Source organism: Calypte anna, chromosome 21 (genome assembly GCF_003957555.1).
Source record: "Calypte anna isolate BGI_N300 chromosome 21, bCalAnn1_v1.p, whole genome shotgun sequence".
Lineage (NCBI taxonomy): Eukaryota > Metazoa > Chordata > Aves > Apodiformes > Trochilidae > Calypte > Calypte anna.
In genome coordinates, this window is record NC_044266.1 from 4,857,919 (window position 1) to 4,883,182 (window position 25,264).

At 51.6% G+C, this 25,264-nt stretch overlaps 1 protein-coding gene across 2 annotated transcripts in view; it reads right to left on the minus strand.

Annotated features, from left to right (window-relative positions):
• Window positions 1–25,264, minus strand: part of IGSF21 (immunoglobin superfamily member 21) — a 34,258-nt gene continuing 8,994 nt past the window's right edge. For both annotated transcript variants that reach the window (XM_030463663.1, XM_030463664.1), the window contains exons 2-10: window positions 12,482–12,594; window positions 7,243–7,364; window positions 3,837–3,955; window positions 3,286–3,401; window positions 2,591–3,041; window positions 1,140–1,225; window positions 745–937; window positions 604–642; window positions 1–268 (exon numbers count right to left, since the gene is read on the minus strand). In XM_030463663.1, the coding sequence (XP_030319523.1) occupies window positions 195–268; window positions 604–642; window positions 745–937; window positions 1,140–1,225; window positions 2,591–3,041; window positions 3,286–3,401; window positions 3,837–3,955; window positions 7,243–7,364; window positions 12,482–12,594 (1,313 nt within the window). In that variant the 3' untranslated portion in view covers window positions 1–194. The remainder of the gene's footprint in view (window positions 269–603; window positions 643–744; window positions 938–1,139; window positions 1,226–2,590; window positions 3,042–3,285; window positions 3,402–3,836; window positions 3,956–7,242; window positions 7,365–12,481; window positions 12,595–25,264) is intronic.

Here is a 25,264-nt window from a genome sequence, read left to right on the forward strand (position 1 = left end):
AGATTTTTCCTTTTTTTCCTTTTAATTAAATTGTCTGAGGAAGCCAAGACACAGACAGAAAGAGACTGAGACTGTAAATAGTATAGAAAAAAAAATAAAAATAAGAGAGAGCAGGAGAACCAATTGACAGAGGTGGGGATGCCAGGTGGGGCTGTATAGAGGAAGAGGAGGAGGAGGAAGAGGCAGGCGAAGCTTCACGTTAGCTCCAGGATCACTGTTAGGGTGAGTGCCAAAACTAATCTGAAGCTGAGGTGGCTGGAAAGTGAACCTAGGCAGGAGGAGAAAGGGGATGGGGAGGTCAGGAAATGCATTTCAATGCTTGGATTCAAAGCAGGATGGGGTCACCACCTGTTTTTTTTTTGTGGTGGGATCCCCCTCCTAAACTATGGAAGTGGCAGAACCTAAACTTGCAGGTCAGGGATGCTGCAGGGACCATCCACGGGGCCTCTTTTTGTGCAGGGACATCCCTGCTGCCAAGTGCCTGGGGCCACCATGCCAGGAGAGGTGTGGAAGGGCTTGGGCCATCCAAGGAGAGGTGTTCTCTGTATGGTCCTTCTCTCCCTGGGGGTTTTGAGTGGAAATACCAGTGGCACCACTACTCACCATTGGAGTCCTCTGTTCCTCTGGGAATATTTGGGTTTTCTAAAGGGAAAGAAATACCAGTGAGATGGTTTCAGTGGGGAGGAAGTGGAAGATAAGTGAGGTTTTCTGGAGGGTGGGGTGACCCTGATGGTGCCACCATACCAAAAACGATGAGCCGGGTGTGGGTGTCGGTGGAGCCCAGCGGGTTCTGGGCGGTGCAGCGGTACATGGACCCATTGAGCTCAGCTGGTACCCTCTCCAGAACCAGCTCTTTGCCATCATGCTCAGCACTGCCATCGAGGAGCCGGCTCCCCACCCGTGTCCAGGTGAAGAGGGGCTCAGGGAAGACTTCGTTCTGCCAGGAGATGGGGAGAGGTGAGACGTCCCCTCGGAGTGAGGACAGGCTACAGCCACCGTGCCCAGGGCTGCAGGGATGTAGGGCCTGAGATGCAACCCAAGGCCACCAACCCAACCAACACCAAGTGCTGGGGTGGATGCAGAGCTGCCCCTTGGTGTGGCACTGCCCCACGGTGATGGGGATAGACAGGGACACTGACCTGGAAGCCCTGCACCAAGATCCGCACGGTGTCTCCAACGCGAGCTCTCGTTGGGGTCATGGTGATCTTTGGGCCCTTGGGAGCAACTGCAAGGGTACAAGAAGGGACATCAGGTGAATGAGGGCCTCCTGCTGCTGGTGGGTGCCTTTGGCTGAGCTTAATTATGGTTCCTAATGATGGTGGGGAGGGATTGGCATGACTTGTGCCAGCCAGGGGGGAGCTGGTGGTTGGGTGATTGATGGACAGGCTGACAGATGTCTAAATGATTGATAGACAGGTCAGCAAGGAGCCAGCAGGCAGAAGAACAAGAAGACTGCAAGATTGATAGATGACTGTAATGGGAGGCATCAGTGGTGAAGGACACATCTCCTAATGAAGGTGGGAGAATGTGGGACTGAGGCTGTTTTTTGGCCAGTTGTATGCTGGGAAAGAGCTCAATTGCTCAGTGGGGAGGAGCAAATAATGGAGGAGCAGCTATTAGCTGGAGAGCTGCTGCCCTCCTTGTTGACTGCCAGTCTCCAGTTGACCTCCTCATTGCCCCCAACCTCCCACTAATTGAGGTGGTTGATGAGCTGAATGAAAAGAGATGGAGCAGCAGCAGGGAGAGGCTTGTGCACACTGAAATCTGTGCCAAAAAGGGGTGGGAAGCCAGGGAGGTGATGCTCTCCAGGAGATGGTCCATCCCTGTTGATGCAGTGAGCAAAGTGCCTCACTTGGCAGAAACACAGCCCCCAGTCCTCTCCACCCAGCTGGAGGGGAGGAAGGATGGAGCAGCCAACCCAGGAGGGTGCTCCGAAGCTGGGGCAACCCAGTGGAGAGCTCAGCCTCCTCTGACAGGGAGCCCCAGCATTATCTGGGGTCAAGCTGACCTACCAAAGTGGGGCAGAAATGAGGGGCCTCATTAACTACTCTGTTGACCAGCTCCCAAAGTGATTAGGGTAGCTTCTGCTCTTCTAGGGTCCTGGGCATGCTGGGATCCAAGGGGAGCAGCCCTGGCCTCAATCCCATGACCCTATCACAGCTGGGGCCTCATCAGCCCCCCAGGTGCCTCTGTGCAGAGGCATGAGGATGAGTTGAGTGGGGATGGCCAACAAGGGTCCTGGTCAACAAGGGTCCTGGCATGTTCCTCAGGTCTGGGTATAGATGGTCAGAGGTGACATCAGCATAGGACAAAAGTGTGTGTCTCCCTCCCAACATCACCTCTGTCCAGAGGAGGTTCCAGAGTGACACCCCACAGGAGGCACCATTACTGGGCTACCAACTTCCTCACCTGTCCTGCAGACCACCCCAGCAAAGTCCTACCAAACACCACATCCCCCAGCAGAGCCCTAACCCCCAGCTTTAACACCCACCTCCCCACCCAGCAAAATCTCCCCAAAAATGCAAAATAAAAAGCCAAAAAACCCCCAAACCAATCCCAAAAACAACCCCCGGGCTGTGGTGGCTCTTACCAAGCGTCACCTCGGACTGCATGGGCATGGAGAGTGCTGGGTGCTTGACCTCACAGCTGAAGAGGGCCTCGTTGTCAATTTGGGGGTTGAGGGTCCAGGTGAGGGTGGCCCTGGCCTCCACTGTCCCATCGCTGACGGGTGCATGGGTGTGCCGGAAGTAGTAGATGGGCTCAGCCATGTGGACCCAGCGTGGGAATTCCTGGCTCACCACTGTCTCGGGGATGATCTCGGTGACGGGATCCCGCTCAGCTGCCAGTCCCCGTGGAGGCTCTGCTGTGGCCCAAGGTTGTCGTCCTCCTCCTGCTTCCCCCTCGCCCGCCAGGGATTTTGGCACCTTGGTGTCATCCAGGTCACGGTGAAGGAGGTTCCGGGGGGCCCAGTTCCCGGCGCCGGCCGGCGGCTCCGGGAGTGGAGTGGCCTCAATGGGTTCTCCGTCCCGCTTGAAGTACACCTGGGTGGGGACAAAAGGGACAGTGAGGTCTGTGGGGATGGCCACCACCCTCTGCAGAGAGCTTCTTCCCGAGGTCTCAGTGGGAAGATGCCACAAGGCGAGGTTTGGGTGGCAGGCAGCTCTTTGGCTTGTTTTTGTCTCCGAAAGCAGAATATGTATATTATACATTTTTTTACTAAACAAGAGTTTTTAATGCTGGCTTCACGTATTTGAGAGCTGCGAGCTGAAGAGGCCAGGGGCTCACCAGTGGGGCGGGTTTGCCACCAGAGACCACACACACCAGGGTGAAGTTCTGTGCCTGGTAGCGGCTGAAGGGCGCCGGCGTGTCAGCGGCGAGCACCGAGATGGATGTTGGAGGAGCTGCCAGGGAGCAGAGCCATGAGCACATTGTCCTCAACACCCACCCACTGCCATCCCTATCCTCAACCCCCTTCCTGTCCCCAGGATTATCCTTGTCTCCATCCTCATTGTCATCTCTGCCTCCATCTCCATCCCTGTCCACATCCTCATCTCTGTTCCCATCTCCATCCTCACCTCCATCTCCATCTCTATCCCCATCCCCACCACGTCCCCATCCTCATCCCCATCTCCCTCACAATCTCCATCTCACCCTTTCTCCATTCCCATCTCCATGACCATCTCATCCCCATTTCCATCACCACCTCCATCCCACTGCATCTCCATCCTCATCCCTACCCCAGGGGATACAAAATCAGCCAAATCCCTGTTGTCCCCTGCCCTGAGACCCCACAGCCCCTTCCCCTCCACCCCCCTCCAGCAAGGGGCTGCACTCACCCATCACGTTGAGGAACACACTCCCAGAAGCCAAGACCACTTTCTCCCGCGTGGCTCTGTCATAAATCCCCACGTGACACTCGTAGGGACCGTTGTCTGAAATCCGAACCTCGGGGAGGCTGGGAGAGGGAGGAAGAAACAGGGCTCACAACTTCCTCCCCCCTCCATCCCACCCCAGGTGTCCTGTGGGACATCAAGACATCCCACGGGGATGCTCTTCACCTGTGATAGGGATCAATAAACTCTTCATAACTGCCAAGGTGGGAGCTGGGAGCTGGGGGATGGAGTTTACTGGTCCTGACAGCTCCAGGGAGGGAAGAGAAGAGAAGAGAAGAGAAGAGAAGAGAAGAGAGGAGAGGAGAGGAGAGGAGAGGAGAGGAGAGGAGAGGAGAGGAGAGGAGAGGAGAGGAGAGGAGAGGAGAGGAGAGGAGAGGAGAGGAGAGGAGAGGAGAGGAGAGGAGAGGAGAGGAGAGGAGAGGAGAGGAGAGGAGAGGAGAGGAGAGGAGAGGAGAGGAGAGGAGAGGAGAGGAGAGGAGAGGAGAGGAGAGGAGAGGAGAGGAGAGGAGAGGAGAGGAGAGGAGAGGAGAGGAGAGGAGAGGAGAGAAGGGGCTTCCCAGCTCTACAAAGCCCAACCACCGCCTGTCGTGTCCTTTGCGTCCTCTAAGCATGTTGGAAATGAAGCAAAGAAAAACCCCCAACCCTATAGATATTCATACAGCAGCATCTTCCTTGACGAGGGTAGGTTTTTAATCAGGAAAAGGAAAAAAAAAAAGTGAGGGTTGGATATCTCCCAGCTTTGCTCTTCACATCTGAGCGGGCAGTGTTCAAAGGCGGTCTGAAAAGAGGCGGCAGAGCCCTCTGTGCCGTGCAGATAAGAGCCGCTCCCCGGGACGGCACCGACGTGCTGGAGCCGTGGAAAAGATTTCAAAAAAAAAGGGGAAGAAAAAAAAAAGGGGAAGGAAGAAAAAAAAAAAAGATGTAACCAGTGCCTGGAAATCCAGAAGGGTAAAATGAAAAGCAGAGAAAAGCTTGAGGGGAAATAGTTGAGGAGGGATTGACCCACGGTGAAAAGCTTCCCAACGGTGTCGCGCTGCCCCGCAGCCTGAAATAAGGCAGGAACCCCCCTAAAAAATAAAGCAAAACCCTCAAAAAAACCTAACATCAAGGCAACGATTCAGAAAAGCCCTGTTTTCATACCCTCTGAGAATCACCTCCTCAGGCGTGGTGTTGTATTCCTCCGTGGAACAAGAGCATGAAAAGAGTTTTTACCACCAGCACCCTCGGCTCCACGGAGGATTTGCCGGCACCGCGCCCACCGTTCCTGAGGCTTTTAAGTGCTGGGTCCTGGGGCTGTGAAATTTTCTGCTCCCAAATTCTATTAGTTCTACAATAAGCAGGGAAAGGGAGGGGAGAAAACAACTCCAAACAAACAAGAAAAAAAGGATCTTGAGCCCCAAAAAAGCAGCTGCTTTGCCTTGCCAGGGGATGCTCATGGTTGTCCGGTGTTTTATTCCGGTTTAATTCCTCATTTTTCCAGTGCTCCCAGTTAGAGGAGCGCTGGTGAAAGCCAGCGGGGAGGAAAAGAGCTGGATTGATGGCAGGAGAGTGAGGTTGTTGAGTTAGGGAATGTGTAATCCCTTCAGGAAGCTGCCAGAAACATCCTCCAAACAATAATCAGCCGTGTCAGGAATTTGTACAACATCCCAGCGCGCAGCGGAGCGGAGCCTGGGCTACAGGGGGAAACAAAACCCAAGGAGTGGAAAAGCCTCGGAGCAGCTCCTAACCTTCCTGAGCAGCCTCCAAGCAGCCTCTGAGCATCCCTTCTTCCTCCTGAGCATCTTCTGAGCATCCCCTGACTCTCCTCTAAGCAACCCTGAGCATCTCGTAAGCATCCCCCAGAGCAGCCTCTGAACATGTCCCGAGCAGCCCCTGAGTAGTGTCCTGACTTCCCAGACCTTCATATATGCATCCTCCCCAGCATCCCCTGAGCATCTCCTCACTCTCCTGAGCATCCCAAACATCTTCCAAGCATTTCATAAACATCTCCTTAGCAGCCTCCTGACCAGCACCTGACCATCCTCTCAGTACCCCCTGAGCATCTCCCGAACGTTCCCCAAGCAATCCCTGTCTCTTCTTCTGAGCACCACCAGCTGGAGTATCCCCTAAGCAACCTCTGAGAACCTCCAGATTCTCCTGAGCATCCCCTGAGCAATCCCTGAATGTCTCCAGCTCCTGTGCAACCCCTAAACTCCTGAGTATCTCCTCCTCCTCCTGAGCATTCCCTGAGCAAGCCTTGAGCATCTGCTAAGCATCTCCTGAGCATCCCAATCATCTCCCATCCCCATTTTCCTACTTTCTTCCCTTCTACCCCCATTCCTTCCCCCACAGCCATCAAACACACCTGCTCTTAGGACAAACCACAGAATAAACCAGCAAAAAATTTTAAAAATCCCAGTTCCAAAGGATTAGGAGGAATCTCAACCCCTACACACTGCTGACCCACACTGAACCCTGTCCAACCCACCTGGTGGAGATGTCTGACTTTCCCTCCCTCCCCTAAAATGTTTTATTACTCCAATCTGGGAAAAAAACCCCAAACCCAAGCTTTGAAATCCCATCAGCAAATTCTAATTTAAAAAGGAAACAAAGGCAAAAAAAAAAAAAATTACACCAAAGAATAAATCCATCACCCAGCCTTTTTGCCATGAATTATGTCCTCCCTAGGTATTTTCTGCAGGCTCCAGTTTTGTTTTTCTAACACTGGTAATAAAGCAAGGGTGTAATTAGTAATAAAGCTGTGGAACCCACGAGTGATTTGGCACTTGGAGAAAAAGTAAAGACAAGCTTGCAAGATGCCTGGTTATTATATATAGCTATATTTAGATATATATGTACAATAATTTTATTTTGCTGTATTTTATTTTCCTGAATTTTATTTTATTGATTTAATTTTATTTTATTTCATTTCATTTCATTTTCCTAGAATCAGAATCCTAGAATGCCAGCCTGGAAGGGACCTCAAGGATCATCTGGTCCAGCCCTTCTAATATTATTTTTTATGTGAGATGTCTCAGCACCCCATCAAGCTGTGACTTATGTTATTTCATTTTATTTATTTCACTTCATTTCATTTGTTATTTTTCCCAAACCTCCTTTTTCTCTTCCCATTCTTCCCCTGGGAAATCTCCCCTGCTCTCCCCCTCTCCCATGGGCCAAGCATAGTGCCAAACCTCAGCTCCTTGCTGACAGCACATTAAAAACCAATTCATTTCTTTGCAACCCAACAAATCCCTCCAAACAGCCAAGAAGGACACACCCAGGATTGCCCTAAACTGCTCCAAAATGGGGGGGAAATCCCCCAAAAAGCAGCTGCCTTGTCAAAGGAGACACCCTGGGGGTGACTTACCGCACGGTGGACTGGTAGACCAGGTCCTCCCTCTTCCTGTAATTCTCCATGTGGGAGAAATTGGTGTTGAACATGGCATCAAAGGTGAAGATCTTCTGCTTGATGGTGCCACCATCTGTCACCTGCAAAAAAAAAAACCCCAAAACAACTCATCTATGGAAACTGACACTTTTTTTTTGGGGTGCTCTGCACCCAGTTGGGAAATGTTTGAAAGATTTTGCAATCTATTTTTATTGTAAACCTCTTTTAAATGTCTCATAGCCTTAGAATTCTAAACCTGGGGGGATTTTAACCCATTCGTTAGCTTTGCAAACACGTTTTCACTTAAATGACATTTTTATTTTTAACACATTAATACCTTTATTACTTTGATTTGCCCCATTTCTATCAACAGCTCAGCAAACTCTGTTTCTTTATTACGAATCAGCTGGGATGAAAAGCCCAACCTGGCCATTTCCACCCTGTTACAGCCTCACCAACTCCCATCTCCAGCTTGAAAGTCCAAGTTGCATTTTTTAAGTGGAAAAAGGCTCTTTTCAGGCCCTGGCAGGACTCATTTCTTCCCCATGCCCCCCCAGATCTTCAGCTTTCCCTTCTCTCTTGTGAGGAACAAGATTTAGTAGAAAATTAAGGAGAAAAAGGCAAATAAAAGTGATGCAGGTGGTAGAGGCACATTCTCAGGCTAGAATAGCTCATATTGATCCACCAGAGGGATAAAATAGTCTTTTTTAAAAACAAGCCAGGCCTAGAAGAAGTGAATTTTGGGGGATTAATCCCCCCAAACCTGCATTTCCTGAGAGGAGACCCCACTCCCCAACCAACGTCTCTCCCCCCTGGGCAAAACTCAACTTGGCTTCCAAGAATTTTCTATTTTTTAAATTTTTTTTCTATTTTAATGGAAAAAAAAAAAAAAAAAGAAAAGGAAAATCAAACCACCTCCTCAAATCGATTCACTGAGGCTTTTCATGGCAAAGAAAACCCACGCTGGGACAGACACAGGATGAAGAAATGGGAGCTGTAAATATCCAGCCTTGGGAACAAGGAGAAGTTTCCAAGGACACATCCAATTTCTCCTTTGGACAAGGGCTGGAGGGATGGGATTTCCAGATTCTACAGGAGCAGAGTCTACAGAGTCTACAGGAAAGGCTGGAGCAGCTCTGGAGCCAGGCTGAGAGAGATGGGGGTGTTCAGGCTGGAGAAGAGAAGGCTGCAATGGGGAGACCTTAGAGCACCTTCCAGTGCCTGAAGGGGCTCCAGGAAAGCTGGGGAGGGACTTGGGACAAGGGCCTGGAGGGATGGGATGAGGGGGAATGGCTTGGAACTGGGAGAGAGAGGGGAGATTGAGGTTGGAGATGGGGCAGAAATTGTTTGGGGTGAGGGTGCTGAGCCCCTGGCCCAGGTTTCCCAGGGAAGCTGTGGCTGCCCCATCCCTGGCAGTGCTGAAGGTTGGATGGGGCTTGGAGCACCCTGGGCTGGTGGGAGGTGTCCCTGAGCATGGCAGGGGTGGCACTGGGGGGGCTTTAAGGTCCCTGTAACCCAAACACTCTGAGATTTGAGGATTTGGGGAGGAGCTGCTGGGTTTCTTGCAGCCTCCCTGATGATGCCCTCACCCAGAAGTAATAGAGAGCTCAGTGAATTCTGCTGCCACTTGTCATCTTCTGTCCTCCAGAGCATGAGGAATTCCTCTCATTCCCCACTCTGACATTTATATTATCATCACCCATGCACAGAGCTGACCCAGCCAGTGGGGAGATAAATGGCACCAGCTCCTGCAGCTCCCAACCCAAGATCTCTCCATCAGCAGCTTTGGGGTTGGGAGCTGCAATATTTTAGATAATTTCTTGCAGTCATAAAACTCTCAAAAGATTTTTTTTTTCCTAAAGGTTTCTAAATCCAAAGCACAACTCACCACGAATGGGGGTGGCTTGGAAATTTGGGTTCTGAAGTTCTGGGAGATGCTTTCCAGGAACCAGAGGTGAAACCATCCTGGTGCCTCCCACCCTGCTCCTCCCCAGCATTCCCAAAGAAGCATTCCCAAAATTCCTACTGGCTCTGGGCTCTCCCAGTGCTGGCTTTGTGACAGCCCCAGCCCATCAGGTCCTCTTCACCCCCTCTCCTGCCCTGGAGCTGTGAATGACTTTATCGCTGTCACCAGCCCTGGAGCCACCTCAGGGGACACCACTGGGGCCACAGCATCTCTTGCTCCTAATAAGTGGTGGCAGTGGCAGTTCCTGTGGGGATGGTGCTTTGTCACCATCCACCAAGTGGCTTCAAGTGGAGCTGCCAACATCTGTGCCCCATCACTCCCTGCCTGCCATGCTGATGGCTTGGGAGCTCTGGGGATTTTCTGGAGGGTGGGGAACAATCCCACGAGCCCCTGGATGGAGCTTTGTAATCCAAGCCAGGAGTTGGTGCTGGGGGGAGGCTGGGGAGGGACCCACAGGGTCATGGTGTACAGCCCCATGTCCTCAAAAGCCATGGTGATGGGTGCTGTGGAGAGAAGGGCTCATGTATGGGTGCTACCATGGGAAATGCTGATGTCTGATGGGTGCTTCAGGGGGCAATGTCCACACACCATGGGTGTTAAGGGGAGCAGTGTCCCCACACTGTGGGTGCTATGGGGGGCAGTGTCCCCACTCCATGGGTGCAGACACACAAGCCCAGCTCTGTGTTCTTCCCTTTGTAGCTCATTACCCTGAGCACCAAACCCCACCTAAGGGGGGCTGAGTGACCCCCCAGCCCCATGGGCTCCCCTCCAGCCCCTGGCAGGCAGTAGGATGGTGTGGGTAGAATCCCCACTCTCTGTGGGGAGCCCTGCCCAGCCTCACCTGCTCCCAGAAACCTGCAACCCCCCCTTTTTAGCAGTTCTCCTCATCTCATCCATGCTGCTGGCTGTGTGTGCCTGCTGCCTGCTTCTCCTGCCAGCTGTCTGCACGGAGCCACAACAGACACCCGGAGGATTTGCCCTCCCTCTCCCACTTCTGTCTTATTATTATTATTACTTTATATATATATTATTTTTCCCCCGCTCTGCACTGCTGCAAAAAGTAATTTTCTCCCTCCCAGTGCAATGTGGCACTGCCCAGACTCATCAAGTCACCTGCACAGCCCCTGGGATGGAGCCAGCAAACGCTGTGACAGCTCCGTGTCTGCCCAGACTCCTTACGAACTCATTTGCAAGGATGCCACAAGCTTCCTCTGCTCCTGGAAAGGTTTTCTTGGGCTCTCACCCAACGTGCAAAGGGGTTGGAGCCTGTGTTTGCACATGTTCTCAGGCAGATCACACCTTCTGGAGATGAACGATATTAATTAACACCTCCACAGATGGTGCATGGTCTTGTTTCTGCCATCAAAAAGCACTTTTGCTCATCCCAGGTCTCCTCGAGGCTCTGAGTTGGACCATTAGTGGTTGGATGTGATGAGCTCAAAGGTCTTTACCAACCAAAACAATTCAATGATTCCTAGTGCCCCAGAATGGGTGGAAGGGCTTCCTTCTCCAAGGAAAACATTGTCCCTTGCTGTCACCTTGCTCACTGTCCCTTACCCACAGGCTCCTCTGCATCCTCTCCAAATCCCCCCGCTTTCTGAATGAGGGAAAATCCCTGGGAAAGGAGAAAAAGGGAAGGGGGTATAAACCTAGAAGAAAAGGAGATCTGTGGTGATAAAAATAAAAGCTGGGTTAATTTTCTTTCCCCCCCTCCCTGGTTTCTCCAAGCAGAATTTGCTCGGCTGCCCCCAGCATCCCTCCATGCTGGGGGGATTATGCAAATCCAGCCCCAGCTCAGGAGAAAGTGGGTTAATCCAATATTACTGAGTGGAAAAGGGAAGGGAAAAAACCCGTTGGGGATGGCAGAACCAGCAGAAGGAGCAGGGTGCAGAAAGCCTCTTCCAAAACTAAAGGGGAGACAGAGCCAACTGCAAGCTGCAAGTTACGATTTGGGGTAAATTTGGGGTTGGATTCTGGCATTTCTCTGTTGGAATCCTCCCCATGCCTAAACACACATATTTATAGCCAGGACTTGATAGGAATACTCCTGTGCATGCACCACGCTCCAGTGACTGAGTATCCATCAGCCCAGAGAGCACCTTCTCTTGTTTATAAACCTTTATAGAGAGCTCTAAGGCAGAGATGCTCCTTGTTCAGGGAGCAGAAACAAGATGGTAAACCCAAGAAAAACAAATCACATAGCAAAGGGTGGCTGCTTCATCAGAGGCCACCAGCCCCAAATTAGCTTTTTCTTTGCCTCCTCTGCAAGCAAAGAGCTGAGATTTTTTTCTTTTTCCCCTGTCATGTAAAACTATGGAGTTTCCTCTGATCGAACCACCTGTGTGTGTGTGTGTGTGTGTGTGTGTTATTTGTGTTTGGCACAAATTCCCTGGAGGAAAACAAAAATCTCACTCTGGACTGGTAACACAGAGACTGGGTCCAGGCTCAGGGCAGATGGGAATGATGCTGGTGTCTGGGGGGGGACAGCTTCAGCCTCCAAACCCCCCCTCCCCAAAGCAAACCAGATGCTCTGAGTGCTGCTTTGCACCAGCATCCCACAGCCCTGGGAATCTGGGGGAGAGGGATGGGAAGGGGAAAGGTTTTGGGAGAGGCTCCTCTCCTGAAAAGCCCACCACTGCTCCCCAAGCCCCAAGCACACACAGTTTTGCAGAATTTCCCTCACAACTCAAAACCCACTATTTTTTGTTTGTTTGTTTGTTTGTTTGTTTGCAGCATTTCACACCCAACATGGGTGGGGAGGACCAACACTGGATTGGCCCCACCCAATGTGGGACCTGATCTCGTGGGAGGTGTCCCTGTCCTCTGGCAGGGCAGGGGGTTGGAACTGGATGAGCTTTAAGGAACCTTCCAACCCAACCCACTCTGTGACTCTATGAACATGAAAATCTTTTTTGTAGGATTCTAGGACCTGGCACCCTTGGGACACAGCCTCCAGCACTAAACCCATCCTGCCAACCCCAGACCCACCTGGAAAACCAAACAAAACTCCTGGAAAAAGCCTCACAGAGCCCACAGGATGAACTCAAAGCCATTTGACAGCTCTCCCCCTGCCAGTTTGTCCAGGGCCAGCCTGCCTGTCTGCTTCACCCCCTCCATATCCCCCTCAGTCAGAGCCACCTCTGCCTTTCCCTCCATCATTCAGCCTCCACCTTCTGTCCTCCAGGAGCAAAGCCACCTGGTGACTTCATGTCCCATCCCCCAGGGGTAGGAAGAGCCATGGGTGGTGCTCACCTTGTACCAGACAATTTCTCTCATCTTCCCATCAGTCTTGAAGTTGCATTTCAAGGTGACGGCGTCTCCCACCACCACGGGTGGCAGTGGCTCGATGCTGACTGTCAGGTAGGCTGGAAAAGTTGAGAAGTGGAGGAAAGAAAGGAAAAAAAAAAGATGTGAGTTGCCAGAGAGATGGAGCAGGGGGTTAAAAGATTATTCTGAAATGGTTTGATGGGGTTGATAGCTCTGCCATGAGCAGCAAACACCAGCTCCACCCCACAGAAGGGTAAAGCACAGGCAAATTCATCACCGTGGCATCTTGCCCCCTAGGAGGGATGAATTTTGGCTGCACTCAATGTTCCAAAACCAAACTAAACAAACATCAGCTGGGGAAAATCCTGCCTGACTTTAGTTACCAGCTTCTGGCACCAAAAGGCAAGGACTGACCATTCTGCTGCTTTTCTTCCCCACTTTGCAGAACTCCCCATGTTCACCCAAATGACCCCATTGCTCCAAGCCCCATCCAACCTTCAGCACTGCCAGGGATGGGGCAGCCACAGCTTCTCTGGGAAACCTGGGCCAGGGGCTCAGCACCCTCACCCCAAGCAATTTCTGCCCCATCTCCAACCTCAATCTCCCCTCTCTCTCCCACTTCCAAGCCATTCCCCCTCATCCCATCCCTCCAGGCCCTTGTCCCAAGTCCCTCCCCAGCTTTCCTGGAGCCCCTTCAGGCACTGGAAGGTGCTCTAAGGTCTCCCCATTGCAGCCTTCTCTTCTCCAGCCTCAACACCCCCAACTCTCTCCCCCTGGCTCCAGAGCAGAGCTGCTCCAGCCCTCCCAGCAGCTCCAGGACCTCCTCTGGACTCTCTCCAGCTTTGTGTCCTTCTGCTGGAGGGGACCCCAGAACTGGACCCAGCACTGCAGTTGGGTCTCCCCAGAGCAGAGCAGAGGGGGACAGTCCCCTCCCTGTCCCTGCTGCTCACTGCTGGTGACACAGCCCAGGACAGGGGGGGTTTCTGGGCTGCCAGCACACCTTGAAGCTCATGCTGAGCTTCTCCTCACCCAGCACCCCCCAAGTCCTCCACCTCAGGGCTCTTCTCCATCTCTTCTCCTCCCAGGTTGTGCTTGGAAAGGCAGACTGAAGCTCAGCCTTTCTACCAAGATCTTGGCTGTGACTTTGCCAGCACCACCATCTGCCCCATGTCACTTGTCTCCCCACTGCAGACCCAGTTCCTCCACTCTGGGCTTGTTTTAAATCCCTTTAAATTACTCATTTCTCACAGGAAGGGGTCCAGAAGCTCCCTGGGAGGATGTGCAACACCCAACCTGTGCTTCTACAGCCCAGCCTTGCCCTGTGTCTCCTCCATCTCCTCCATAACTGGATGTGGGATTTGTCCTTGGAACAGAGAGAAACCCAGAGCACGGGTGGCTCTATTTGACCATTTTTCCTCCCCGTTTCCCCTCAGTTTGCTGCAAAACTCTTGTGGGAGCAGGGAGCAGCCAGGGTCAGGGTGGCTGTATTGCTATTTTATTTTCCTCTCTTTCCTCTGGCTCCTGGAGGATACCAGACTGACAGCTGGGCAAAGCTGAGCCTCCCTATAGCATTCGTGCTCTGACTGCACCCATTTGACCCTGTCTCCAGCCAGCCCACCCCAAAACAACCCTGAAGGCACTGCAAAAATCCTGATTTTGATTTATTGGATGATATATATATATATTTTTAAATCATTGCTTGCATCTGGTGGGAAAGCAACACAGAAAACCTCTCCAACCCCCAGAGAATGGGAACAGGATTGAAAGGAGGGCTGCAGAAACTTCCCTGCAAGAGGAGCAGGGGGATTTTATCCAGGCACTGAGTCAAGGCTCCCACCCCTTGTAAAACAAGTTGCCAGGGTTTTTTTTTTTGCTACCAATCTCAGGCCTGACCTGTGGGAGAGCACACACACACACACACACACACACACACGTGCTGCTGCCACAGCCAGGCAGTGTGGTCCAGCATACTGAGCATGGGGCTGTAAGATTGAAGAAACCCTCTTTGTGCTGCTTTTTTTTTTTTTCCATGGGGGGCTGCAAACATAGAAAAAAAATCTTCCTTTTTTTGCATGGAAACTGCAAAAAAAAAAAAAAAGGGGGGGGGGTATCTTGGGGGCTTTGCATAAAGGGGGAATGAGGTGGGGGCTAAACTGAAGGCTGCTTTTAATGCCCAAGCTGCTGCATTAATGTAAGGGGTTGAATACTGCAACCCCAATTTGATGCTCTTCTCTTTGCTGGTGGGTCCAACCATGCTCATTCAGGGCTGGCTTCTTTCCAGCTTCCCTCCTGGCCTGGACAAGGTTTATTTTAGCATGTTAAAGCTGGGATTAATTCCCAGTGGCTGCTGAGACAGCACCTGGTCCCCTCCAATTTGTAGCCTGCAGATCTAACGCTTGAACTCGATGATGCTGAAGGTCTTTTCCAGCCTTAATGACTCTGGGATCTTGAGAAGCAAAGGATGGGAGAGGAAGGAGGAGGAGGAAGAGGGATGAGAGGAAGGTCAGGTGAGGTCTCTGCCCCTGTTACCCCCCCACTCACACTTTGCTTTTGACCCTTCTGAAAATGAGCTGAGCAACAGGCAGGAAAGCAAAGGGATAAGCAGGTGTTTGGCAGCTTGGTGGCATCTGCCCAGGGATGGATTCACAGCAGGGACAGAGCCACCACAGGTGTCACATCATCCACCTCTGGGAGCTGCTGGGTGGGATTCCACCTCCCTCCTCTCCCCAGGCACTTAAATAATCCAGCAGGTGACAGTGTCAGGGTTAATGTTGCATTTTTCTCCCATGCCCACGAGTTATTGAGGTACAGGAGTTTCCAGCTCATAACCACAGCATCTCCAGGTGGTTTTCCATCCCTCTTCCCATGGAACTGCATTTCAGCCCCTGAACATCCCCAGTCCAGCCTTTTGGTTGTGTTTAGATCATCTCCTGACGGTCAATTCCAAACCAGCCACCTTTGGGGTGTCTCCAGCAACCTCTGCCCCCATGCAGCAGATGCCTTGGGACAAGTTTTCTCCAAGCAAATCACCTGGGGACACATTTGCTGCAAACTCCCTTTGAGATAGGAGCCCACCACCACCTCCCACCTCTATGCCCAGTAATGGTCCTGAATGGGAGTAATGGTCCTTAAAAATATCCCATCACCATGGGATGCACCTACACTTCTTCAGGAGAAGGAGATCAGGAAACCAGGTCCTGCATGGAAAAGCTGAGGCTCTGGATCTCCATCATTTATTAGACCAGTGTCAGGGGGTGGGACCACACCGTGGGCTGATTCTGGAGCCCCAGGGATGCCTGGAAGGGAAGGTGAAAACCCACCCACCTGGAGAGCATCAGCTGCCCAAATTCAGAGGAAAACCACCCCAGAAGATGAGCAAAAGAAAGGGAAAGAGTGGAAGGAAGAGCAGAGAGAAACAGATGCACGATTCCCAGAGGAGCAAGTCCCCAAAATGCCAAGGATGTGTGTAAGGGAAGGGGAAAAGCAGAGAAAATAAAGCCAGATGCCAAAAACCAAAGCAAGGATCCAGATGGAGCCGTCTAAAACCTGCTGGGTTGTTACGTTGATGTGTGAATGTTCCCTCATTCCCCACCCTTTCCCTTTGCTTTCTGACAGTGGGGATGTGTCACTGCTCCTCAAAGTCCCTGCTTTGGTCCCCTCTTTGGATTCAGGGAGGAGAAGAAACCAGCGGTGACAAATATGGCTGAATTTTAAGGTATTTACAGAGGGCCGAGCACCAACTTTGTCCCTCCAAAGGAGGAGCCCACCCCAAACCCTCCCTCATCCTCCCCATCAGCAGCACCAAAACCATCCTAAAGGCAGCTCTGAACCCCAAAGTTCTCCTCCTTCCCTTTTGCTCTTTTTAAATAAGATATATTTCGTGGTGAAAGCTGTGCCAGGCCACCCTCTGATTAGATTCTGACCTATGGAAATTCAGCTCTCTGATTAGATGGCATCCCTGGGGAGAAGAGAGTATTTTTGCTGGCAAGCAGTGGGAATTCATGCGCCATCCAGTTTAAGGAAGGGGAAAAAAAAAAAAAAAGGAGGGAGGGGGAAGGGAGAGATAAATGAAATGTCCTTTTAAATCAGGAGTGACACATTAATAAAAGGAGCACATTGTAACATGCACAGTGCTTTCAATTACAAAAGAGCTGTGAGGGAGGAGGAAGAATTCACCCCGGCCCTGCAAGCAGAGGATGGGGCTGGAGGCTTCTCCTCAGCCTCCTTCCTGCCCTCCTTGAGCAGGAGGAATCCCTCAGGGATTTTTGCACCTGAGAGCAGCCAGTCAGCCCATGGAATCAGGAAACTGGGGAACTGGTTAGGTTGAGGATGGGACCTTAAAGCCCCCCCAGTGCCACCCCTGCCATGCTCAGGGACACCTCCCACCAGCCCAGGGTGCTCCAAGCTCCATCCAACCTTCAGCACTGCCAGGGATGGGGCAGCCACAGCTTCTCTGGGAAACCTGGGCCAGGGGCTCAGCACCCTCACCCCAAACAATTTCTTCCCCATCTCCAACCTCAATCTCCCCTCTCTCTCCCAGTTCAAGCCATTCCCCCTCATCCCATCCCTCCAGGCCCTTGTCCCAAGTCCCTCCCCAGCTTTCCTGGAGCCCCTTCAGGCACTGGAAGGTGCTCTAAGGTCTCCCTGTAGTGAGACAGGACCAGGTGCCCTGAGTTATTGATGAGTGGGTGTGGGTTCACCTGTGTCTGGCCTCCCTCCTGAGCATGTGCAGGAGCTGGGGGCCAATAAGAGAGCAGCTGACACCCGCGGAGGGAGCTCTCACTCTTCAGTGAGGATGGAGAAGCCCACAGCCCCAGTTGTAGCAGGAGGAGCCCTTCTTGCTCCTAGGGCTGATCCTGAGGCCTCGGGGCTTAGCCCATTCCTGGACGATGTCCTAGGGCTGTTCCTGGGGCTCCGGGATCTACCCCTTCTTGCCTGCTCCTGGGGCTCCTCGAGCTGTGGGCTTCTCCATCCTCACTGAAGAGTGAGAGCTCTCTCCATGGGTGTCAGCTGCTCTCTTATTGGCCCCCAGCTCCTGCACATGCTCAGGAGGGAGGCCAGACACAGGTGAACCCACACCCACTCATCAATAACTCAGGGCACCTGGTCCTGTCTCACTACATCTCCCCATTGCAGCCTTCTCTTCTCCAGCCTCAACACCCCCAACTCTCTCCCCCTGGCTCCAGAGCAGAGCTGCTCCAGCCTTTCCTGTAGACTCTGGAAATCTTGTGGAATGTGGCATGTGTAGCTGAACCTCCTAAAAAAGGCTGAGGTCCCCCCTGTCCTCTTGATGGGGAGCAGGAGAGCAGCCAGCTGGGTGGCCAGGAACCCACCACAGCACCCCTGGGTGCCCCTGAACACCTTGGGGTGATGGAACCTTTTGGTCTGTCCCAGCACCACCAGGTAACTCCTCCACAGCTTCCCTAGCTGTCTGATATAGATAGATAGATAGATAGATATTATTTTTAAAGCTACATCTAAATTAATTGTTACTTTATTAATACCCACCAACACTTCCCAGAAATGCTAGACTCAGACCTGTTGGGCTCTGGGACACATCCCCAGGATTCAGCTTCTCCCCACCCTGCGTTTCCAGGGATGCAGTGGGATGGAACCAAAGGAGAGAGGACATGTGGGGACACAGCTGTCCCATCTGTCCCTGCCGTGTGTCCCCCCCCATCCTTCAGGTGCTGGCACGTCCCCTGCAGCAGAGGCGACGGGGAGAGATAATATTAACACATCATCATTTTAATCAGCCCATGATTAGAGGGGCTCATGAATAATTCACAGCGATTCCTCCACCGCCTCCTGACGCTGCTCCAAGCCAGGGAGGTTTTTTTGGGGTGCAAATACAAGGAGGGAGGAGGGGGGCAAAAAAGGGACCAGGACTCCCCCTTCATCACTGCAGGGCTGATTTGCAGCATTTCCCAGGATTTAAGCCTGCTGGAAGAGGCACTTTGCCCCTTGCAAGAGCCTTGTGAGGATGCTAAAGGATTGCAAATCACCCCCTACTCCAACCCCAAAAAAACCCCCAAGGAGGGATCCTGCTCCCCATCCCCAACTCAAGAAGATGACAGAGAGGGCATCCCCAGGGTGGGAAGGATTCCAGGCCCTGTGTGAAGCCCTGGGGACAGGAATGTCACCCACTGGGGCTGAGGAGCATCCAGCAAACTCACTTTGACTCCAAGCACTTTGCAACATCTTGTTCATTAAAGATTAAACACCAGCAGTTGCTCCCGGTCCTGTGAGCAGAGCAAATACTTCCACAGCTCCACCAATGCTTTATTTATGATATTCCAGGACCATTTCCAATTATAATGTGCTGCTGCCTCTCCTTGCTGGAACCCAGGAGGGCTGCAAGGGGCATGAACTGGCAAAGGATTCACAGCTGTCCCAATTCAGCTAAATTCTGCTGAATCTTGAGCTTCTCCTCTTGGAAAGCTGCTGCACTATTTATTTTTAAATAAAGAAAGAAATTAATTGAGGAATAAGTATCTTAACACAGGTCTGAAGCCAGGGAGTAGGATGGGATGTGACAGATGGAGTCAGCATCCCCCTTCCAAAGCAAAAGATCCTTCTGCAAAGGGGAATAAACCCCAAACAAACAGGGTGGGGGGGAATCCACTTGTGGTTTAAAAGGTATGAACTGCTGGAGTTTTCCTTCAATCTCCAGCTCATCTTTAGAGAAAACCAACAGCAGGGCTGAGCATCCCATACCCCACCTCTACCCACTCAAAAATTGGGCTGGATTTTTTTTTTTTTTTTTTTTTTCTGCAAACCCATGAATGTTTCACCAACTAAAACCAAGAAAGAAGCATCCCCTGCTGCGAGGAAGAGCCCTGCTGGCAGGGAGCAAAACTGTATTAATAAACTCTGTAAATAGGATATTAAGAGGCCAACCAAACAATTAGGAGCCGGTAATTAAAATTCATTTTCCTTTACACCACGGTTGTAGGAAAGGACAAACATTTCATTAGGCACCTCTTACCTCCCTCCATTTGCATAAGTGGGAGGAAGAACTCTGCAGCTGTACCTCTGATTATTCTTGCTGGGGGTTGCAGGACCCAACAGCCCTTGGAATCCTCACATATTGCAAAACTACGGAGGAGATGCACAGGGTAGATAGGGAGGATGGATAGAACAGGATTTGCATCTTTTTTTTTTTTTTTTTTTCCTACCTAAACAGGATGAAACAGGAGCATAAAACCTGCCAGAGCCTCCTGGCTTGTTAGCTCTTTGTAATGGAAATGCAGGATTTTAATCAATACATCGATCCAGCCCGGCTGCTTTGGCCTTCTGACCTCTTTTAAATCAAGATTAACTGAGAAAACCACTTCATGGAGGCTGCTGGGGACAGGCAGGTCCTCAGGGGGCTGCTTCAGTTAGGATTTTGTGATCAAAATGTGTCAGAAGTACAAAAGGACAAAGCTTTCCTGGTCAGGTTTTAGCCCTATGTCTCCAACCCACGTTTGTTTTGTTTCGTTTCTGGAGGTGCAGAATGCAAAAAAACCCTAAACCCAAACAATTCTGGGTGCATCTGTGGGTGACCTGCCCCAGTTTTGGTCCTGTTCTGGCAGGGGGTTGGACTCCATCCTCAGAGGTTCCTTCCAACCCCTGACATTCTGGGATTTGGTGGCTCAAATGCTGCTGCCAAACCCCAGTCAAGAGGGGACATTTGAGCACTGCCCACAGCTTTGCTTTTCTTAAATCCTATGTTTCTCATAAAAAAACCCCAAACCAAACTATTCTACTGATTTAAAAATATTAAATAGTGTCTAATCTTGTGCCATGGTAGCCAGCACTCCTTGTTTGTAGCCATCTCAGCATCCCAGGGAGCATCATCGACACCGAGCAATCACGTAAGGGCTTCCCAGAGAGTTGTGTCAGTGTATTTTAGGAAGAAAAAAATCCATTTTTAGGCTGGTTTTGTCCTCATTACAAACACAAGAGTTCTTTTTATATTCTTAAGGGTAGAGATTGGCTCTTCTCTAGCAGGCCTGGCGTGGTGCAGCCACACCAGAGGCTGGAGAGAAACGAGGAAGCGAGGCTCAAAATGGATCATGCTGGGCTAAAAACCTGTTCCAAATGCTGGGGCTCGACGGGGTTCCCATGCACATCAGCAGAAGCTCAGCTCAGTAAATGGTCTCAGACACAAAAAGGCAGATTTGGGGCCAATTTGGGTAGGAAAACGCAAAACGTGATTTAGGTCAAGGGAGCCTCAGGATGCTGCAGTGTCTCCTTCCACCTCTCCAAGGCCCTTTTCCTGCCCCTTCTCCACCTCCTCCCACCACCATCCTGGCTGTGGGCAGCAGGAGCAGGGCAGGGATGGTCCCTGTGCTGGGCACTGGGGAGGCTGCACCTCAAATCCTGGGGTCAGTTCTGGGCCCCTCAGGAGCAGAAGGAGATTGAGGGGATGGAGAGTGTCCAGAGAAGGGAATGGAGCTGGGGAAGGGGATGCAGAGCATGGAAAAGGGTCTGGAGAAGATGGAGAAAGGGCTGGAGAAGTTGAGCAACCTTTTGGGGATGAGAAGTGTCCCTGGCCATGGTGGGGAGGTTGGAATGAATGATCCCTGAGGTCCCTTCCAACCTCAGGCATTCTGTGACAAAGTCTGGAGAGCACGGAGAAGGGGCTGGAGAACCTCAAATCCTGGGGTCAGTTCTGGGCCAGAAGGAGATTGAGGGGATGGAGAGTGTCCAGAGAAGGGAATGGAGCTGGGGAAGGGGCTGGAGAACATGGAGAAGGGTCTGGAGAAGCTGTGAGGAGCATCTGAGGGCCCTGTGGGTGCTGATCCTGGAGCAGAGGAGGCTGAGGGGAGACCTTCTGGCTCTCTGCAACCCCCTGAGAGGAGGTTGGAGCCAGGGGGGGTCGGGCTCTGCTCCCAAGGAACAAGGGATGGGACAAGAGGAACTTTTGGCACAACTCAAGTTGTGCCAGGGGAGGTTTAGGTTGGAGCTGGGGAAGAATTTCTCCCTGGAAAGGGTTGTCAGGGCCTGGCCCAGGCTGCCCAGGGCAGGGCTGGAGTCCCCATCATCCCTGGAGGGGTTTCAGAGCCCCAGAGATCTGGGGATGAGGGACATGGAGCAGGGGTGGGCTGGGAGGTGCTGGGGGAACTCAATGACCTTAGAGGGCTTTTCCAACCAGATCAATACAACAATTCCCACATTCCCACCTTCCCCTTTAGCAGCTCCTCCAGCCCCAGCTCTGCCCCTCTCCAGGTTGCAGCTCAGAGCTGGGAGCATCACAGCTCCGCCGTGTCCCAACAAACAGATCCCAGGGGATGGAGCCATCCCCATCAGCTCCAGGGCTGGGACTGAAACAAACCCCACCTGCACATCCTTCTTGTGCCTTTTCTGAAGCCCGGGCTCCTCGGGATGGCTTTTCCAGCTCACTGGAGCACAAGATGAGGGAGCCTCTGCCTAACTCAGCTCCTCTGACTCGCAGCACTAACTCAGTGCTTGTACTACAGCTCCGTCGAGGCGTTTGACCAAAATCCTCAGGAAATCATTCATTCCAGTAAAAAGAAGGAGGCTGTGAGGCCAATCAAGCAGGGCTTTCAGCTGGAGCCAGCCCGTGGCCTGCTACAAACACCCAGGATGACCTTGGAAGCGTTATTTAGATGCCTGATGGATCCATCAGCTTAAAAATCAGGTGATTTCCCAGAGGAGAAACTCAGAGACCCAAGGTGGGAGGTGTAAATCCTGAAGTCATGAAGCCAAGGGCCTCATCCTGCCCACCCCAAGAGACACAAGGCATAGCTGAAGCCAAACCAAACAACTGCAAAAAAAAAAGGTGGTGGAAAATTCAGGGGAAAATGTGAGAAAAAGGAGGTTTAGGGGGAAGCAACAGGAACCGGACAACTGGGAGCAGTAGGATTTTGGAGGGTACCTTTCTGGGATGACTGGGAAATATCTTCCATTTGGGTGATTTTACACACCCCCTGCCATGGCTGAAGTCTGAGGTTATCCCTAGATGACCATTTCCCTACACCCATGAAGAAAGACCCTTGGGAAACACCCACCCAATCCCAAATCCCACACAACACCCCCCAGAATAAATAATAAAAAAGAGCAAACCAAGAAGCAGAGGAGGGGTTTCACCATCCCACTACCCCAGCAGGGATGTGCTGCCTGTACTGATGAATCTTTTTGGATATATTGTGTTTTATTAGCTGCTCCCAGCACCCCCTCCCTAACCTGCACAGCCTGGGAAGCCACATCCATAAATCACAGATGGAATATTCCTCTCCCGCCGACGTGAAGTATCTTTAGCAGCATTTATTCCAGCACACTAAAGTTTTATTTATAATTTCTCTTCCCCCTACACTGCTGTAAAGCCCCAAGCCTCCACCTCCTAATGATGTTGGGGGGGAGGGAAGTATATTTTATGACTGCATCTCTTCACCCTCCTGATACTGCCTTTAAATTTAATGCTTGAAGAGCAGCACTGAAGCATCCGGTGCTGGTTAGAGCTGCCCAGATTGGTGGCCGTGACCTGCTGTGGGTCACTGGGTTTGGGGTTTTGTTTTCTTTTGGAAGGGGAGGAGGTTTGTCATCATTACATGGCTCATCAGACTTCTTCCCTTATCCCCCTTTAGAAGTTGTTTAAGGATTTGACCATCCTCGGTGCTTTTTTGGGGTTTTCAGAGTCCTAAATGATGTCCAAGCCCAGGAGAGGAGGGAAACTGAGTCAGGCAGAGCTGAATTTCCCCCAAATCCCAGTGGAATCCCTGCCTTGGAGCAGTGGTTTGCATGACACCTCTTGGCCTCACCCCAGCTGTGCAAGCAGCTGCCAGGGCCAAAATAAAGCCCAAAAATAAAGCCCAAAATGTGCCCGGGTCAACCAAGGTCTCAGATGCCCCATTTTTAAAAATGGAGATCATGCTCTTCATTTGCATGTATGCAAATATGCAAATAGGGGCTGAGTGCCTGCAGCACAGCTGTTGGAGCACACCCCCCCCCAAGATCTTTAAGGCAGATTTCTCTAAACCCATCACACCCCAACATTGTTCCCATCCCATGGGCAAAAGCCAATGGATTTGGGGAGCTTGGGGTGCAGCTGGTGGGAGATGCTCCCCCCAACCCCATCCTGCACCAGCTTTGAGAACGCCACCCCCCCCCTCTGCCCCAGATTTTCCTTTCCTCAATTAAACAAATCAGCTTTTTAGCCCAAAAATGACTTCAAGGGAGCCTGGGGCAGCCACTCAGCACCATCCTTTGCTGAGCTGAGTGCTAAGAGGAAACCAAAGCCCCCCTGGTCCTGTCCTCCAAGGCTGGGAACCCTCCCCAGGACTGCTCTGGAGGCAGCTGAGGGCTTCTACTGGTGGGGTATGGGATAGAGGGAGGGCCAGAGGGATGGGGAGAGGGATAGAAGGAGTGAGAGAGGGAGGGATGGAGGAAGGGATGGCTGAGGAAATAGAGGGGAGGATGGAGAACAGAAGGAGGGGGTGGATGGAAGAACAGATAAAAGAGACATAGAGGATAGAGAGAGAGATGGAGGGATGGAGGAAGGCATAGATGGAAGAACAGAGGGATGATGGAATGGATGGAGGGATGATGGAAGTGAGGAAGGCAGAAAGAGAGGGGTGAAGGCATAGATGGAAGAACAGAGGGATGATGAGATGGATGGAAGTGAGCAAGGGATAAAGAGAGGGGTGAAGACATAGATGGAAGAACAGAGGGTGGTGGAAGGGATGGAGGGATGATGGAAGAGAAGGAGGGATAGAGGGATAAAGGAAGGAATAGATGGAAGCACAGAGGGCTGGAGGGGCTGGTGGGACAGGTTACCTTTTCTCCACCTGCTCTCCCAAGCAGAACGGCTAATTCAGAGCTCCCCTCCTCTTCCTCATTTACGCTCCGTGTTTAATAATCCCTTTGCTCCCTGGGTAATGCTGCCCTGTTAATAAGATTAAAACATATCTCCCTCTTCCAGCACTGATTCATAAGGCTGATTTACCATCCCCTCAAAGCTCTCACCAAGAGGATGCACATGGCTGGTACCTTAATCCCTGCCCATCTCTGCACCATTGAGAAATAACTGCTAATTAATACCTTTTTATCTCCCAAGTGCTTCCAGATCTGCCTGGCTATCCATATCTGGCTGGTTTTCACTGCTGATCCTGAAAGCCGATAGAGCAAATTCCCAACCCTTCTGCTTACTTCACCTCTTCAGGGGGGATGCTGGCATTTTTGGGGGGTTTCCCCCAAAATGATGACACCTTGGAGGTCCTCCCACCCTGGGTTTTATCACCCTGGGCTGGAGCAAAGGTGGAAAATGAGGGGAGACTTTTCACAGGGTTGGGCTCAGCTCCATCCAGGACTCAAATGCCCCCATGGGGTGATATCTCCCCAGGACTCCACTTCCCTGCCTCCATCACCTATTTCCACAGCACAGCTTCACACCTCCCAGACCCATTTGGACCTGGAGCACCCTGAAACAAACCACCAAGCTGTATTTTTTTTTTTTTTTACCCCATTTCCTATTTTCCTCCTCTGCCAAGAGACCCTGGACCAGCCAACCCAAGGAGAGGGATGCTTTGGGCACAACAGCAGCGAGAGCTCGGGAGGCAGGGAGGGAGTGGGGAAAAGGCAAAAAAAAAACCCAAACCAAAACCCACAACCCAGCAGAGCCTCTGATCTGATGAATGTGGCAGGGGAAGCTGATGCTCTGCTTTTAATAAAACATAACGAAGCGTAGGATCATAAAATATTTCCTTTAATTCAGTGCTCCCGTGAGGCTGGGCTGGAGAAGCTGGGTAATGGGGGAGGTTT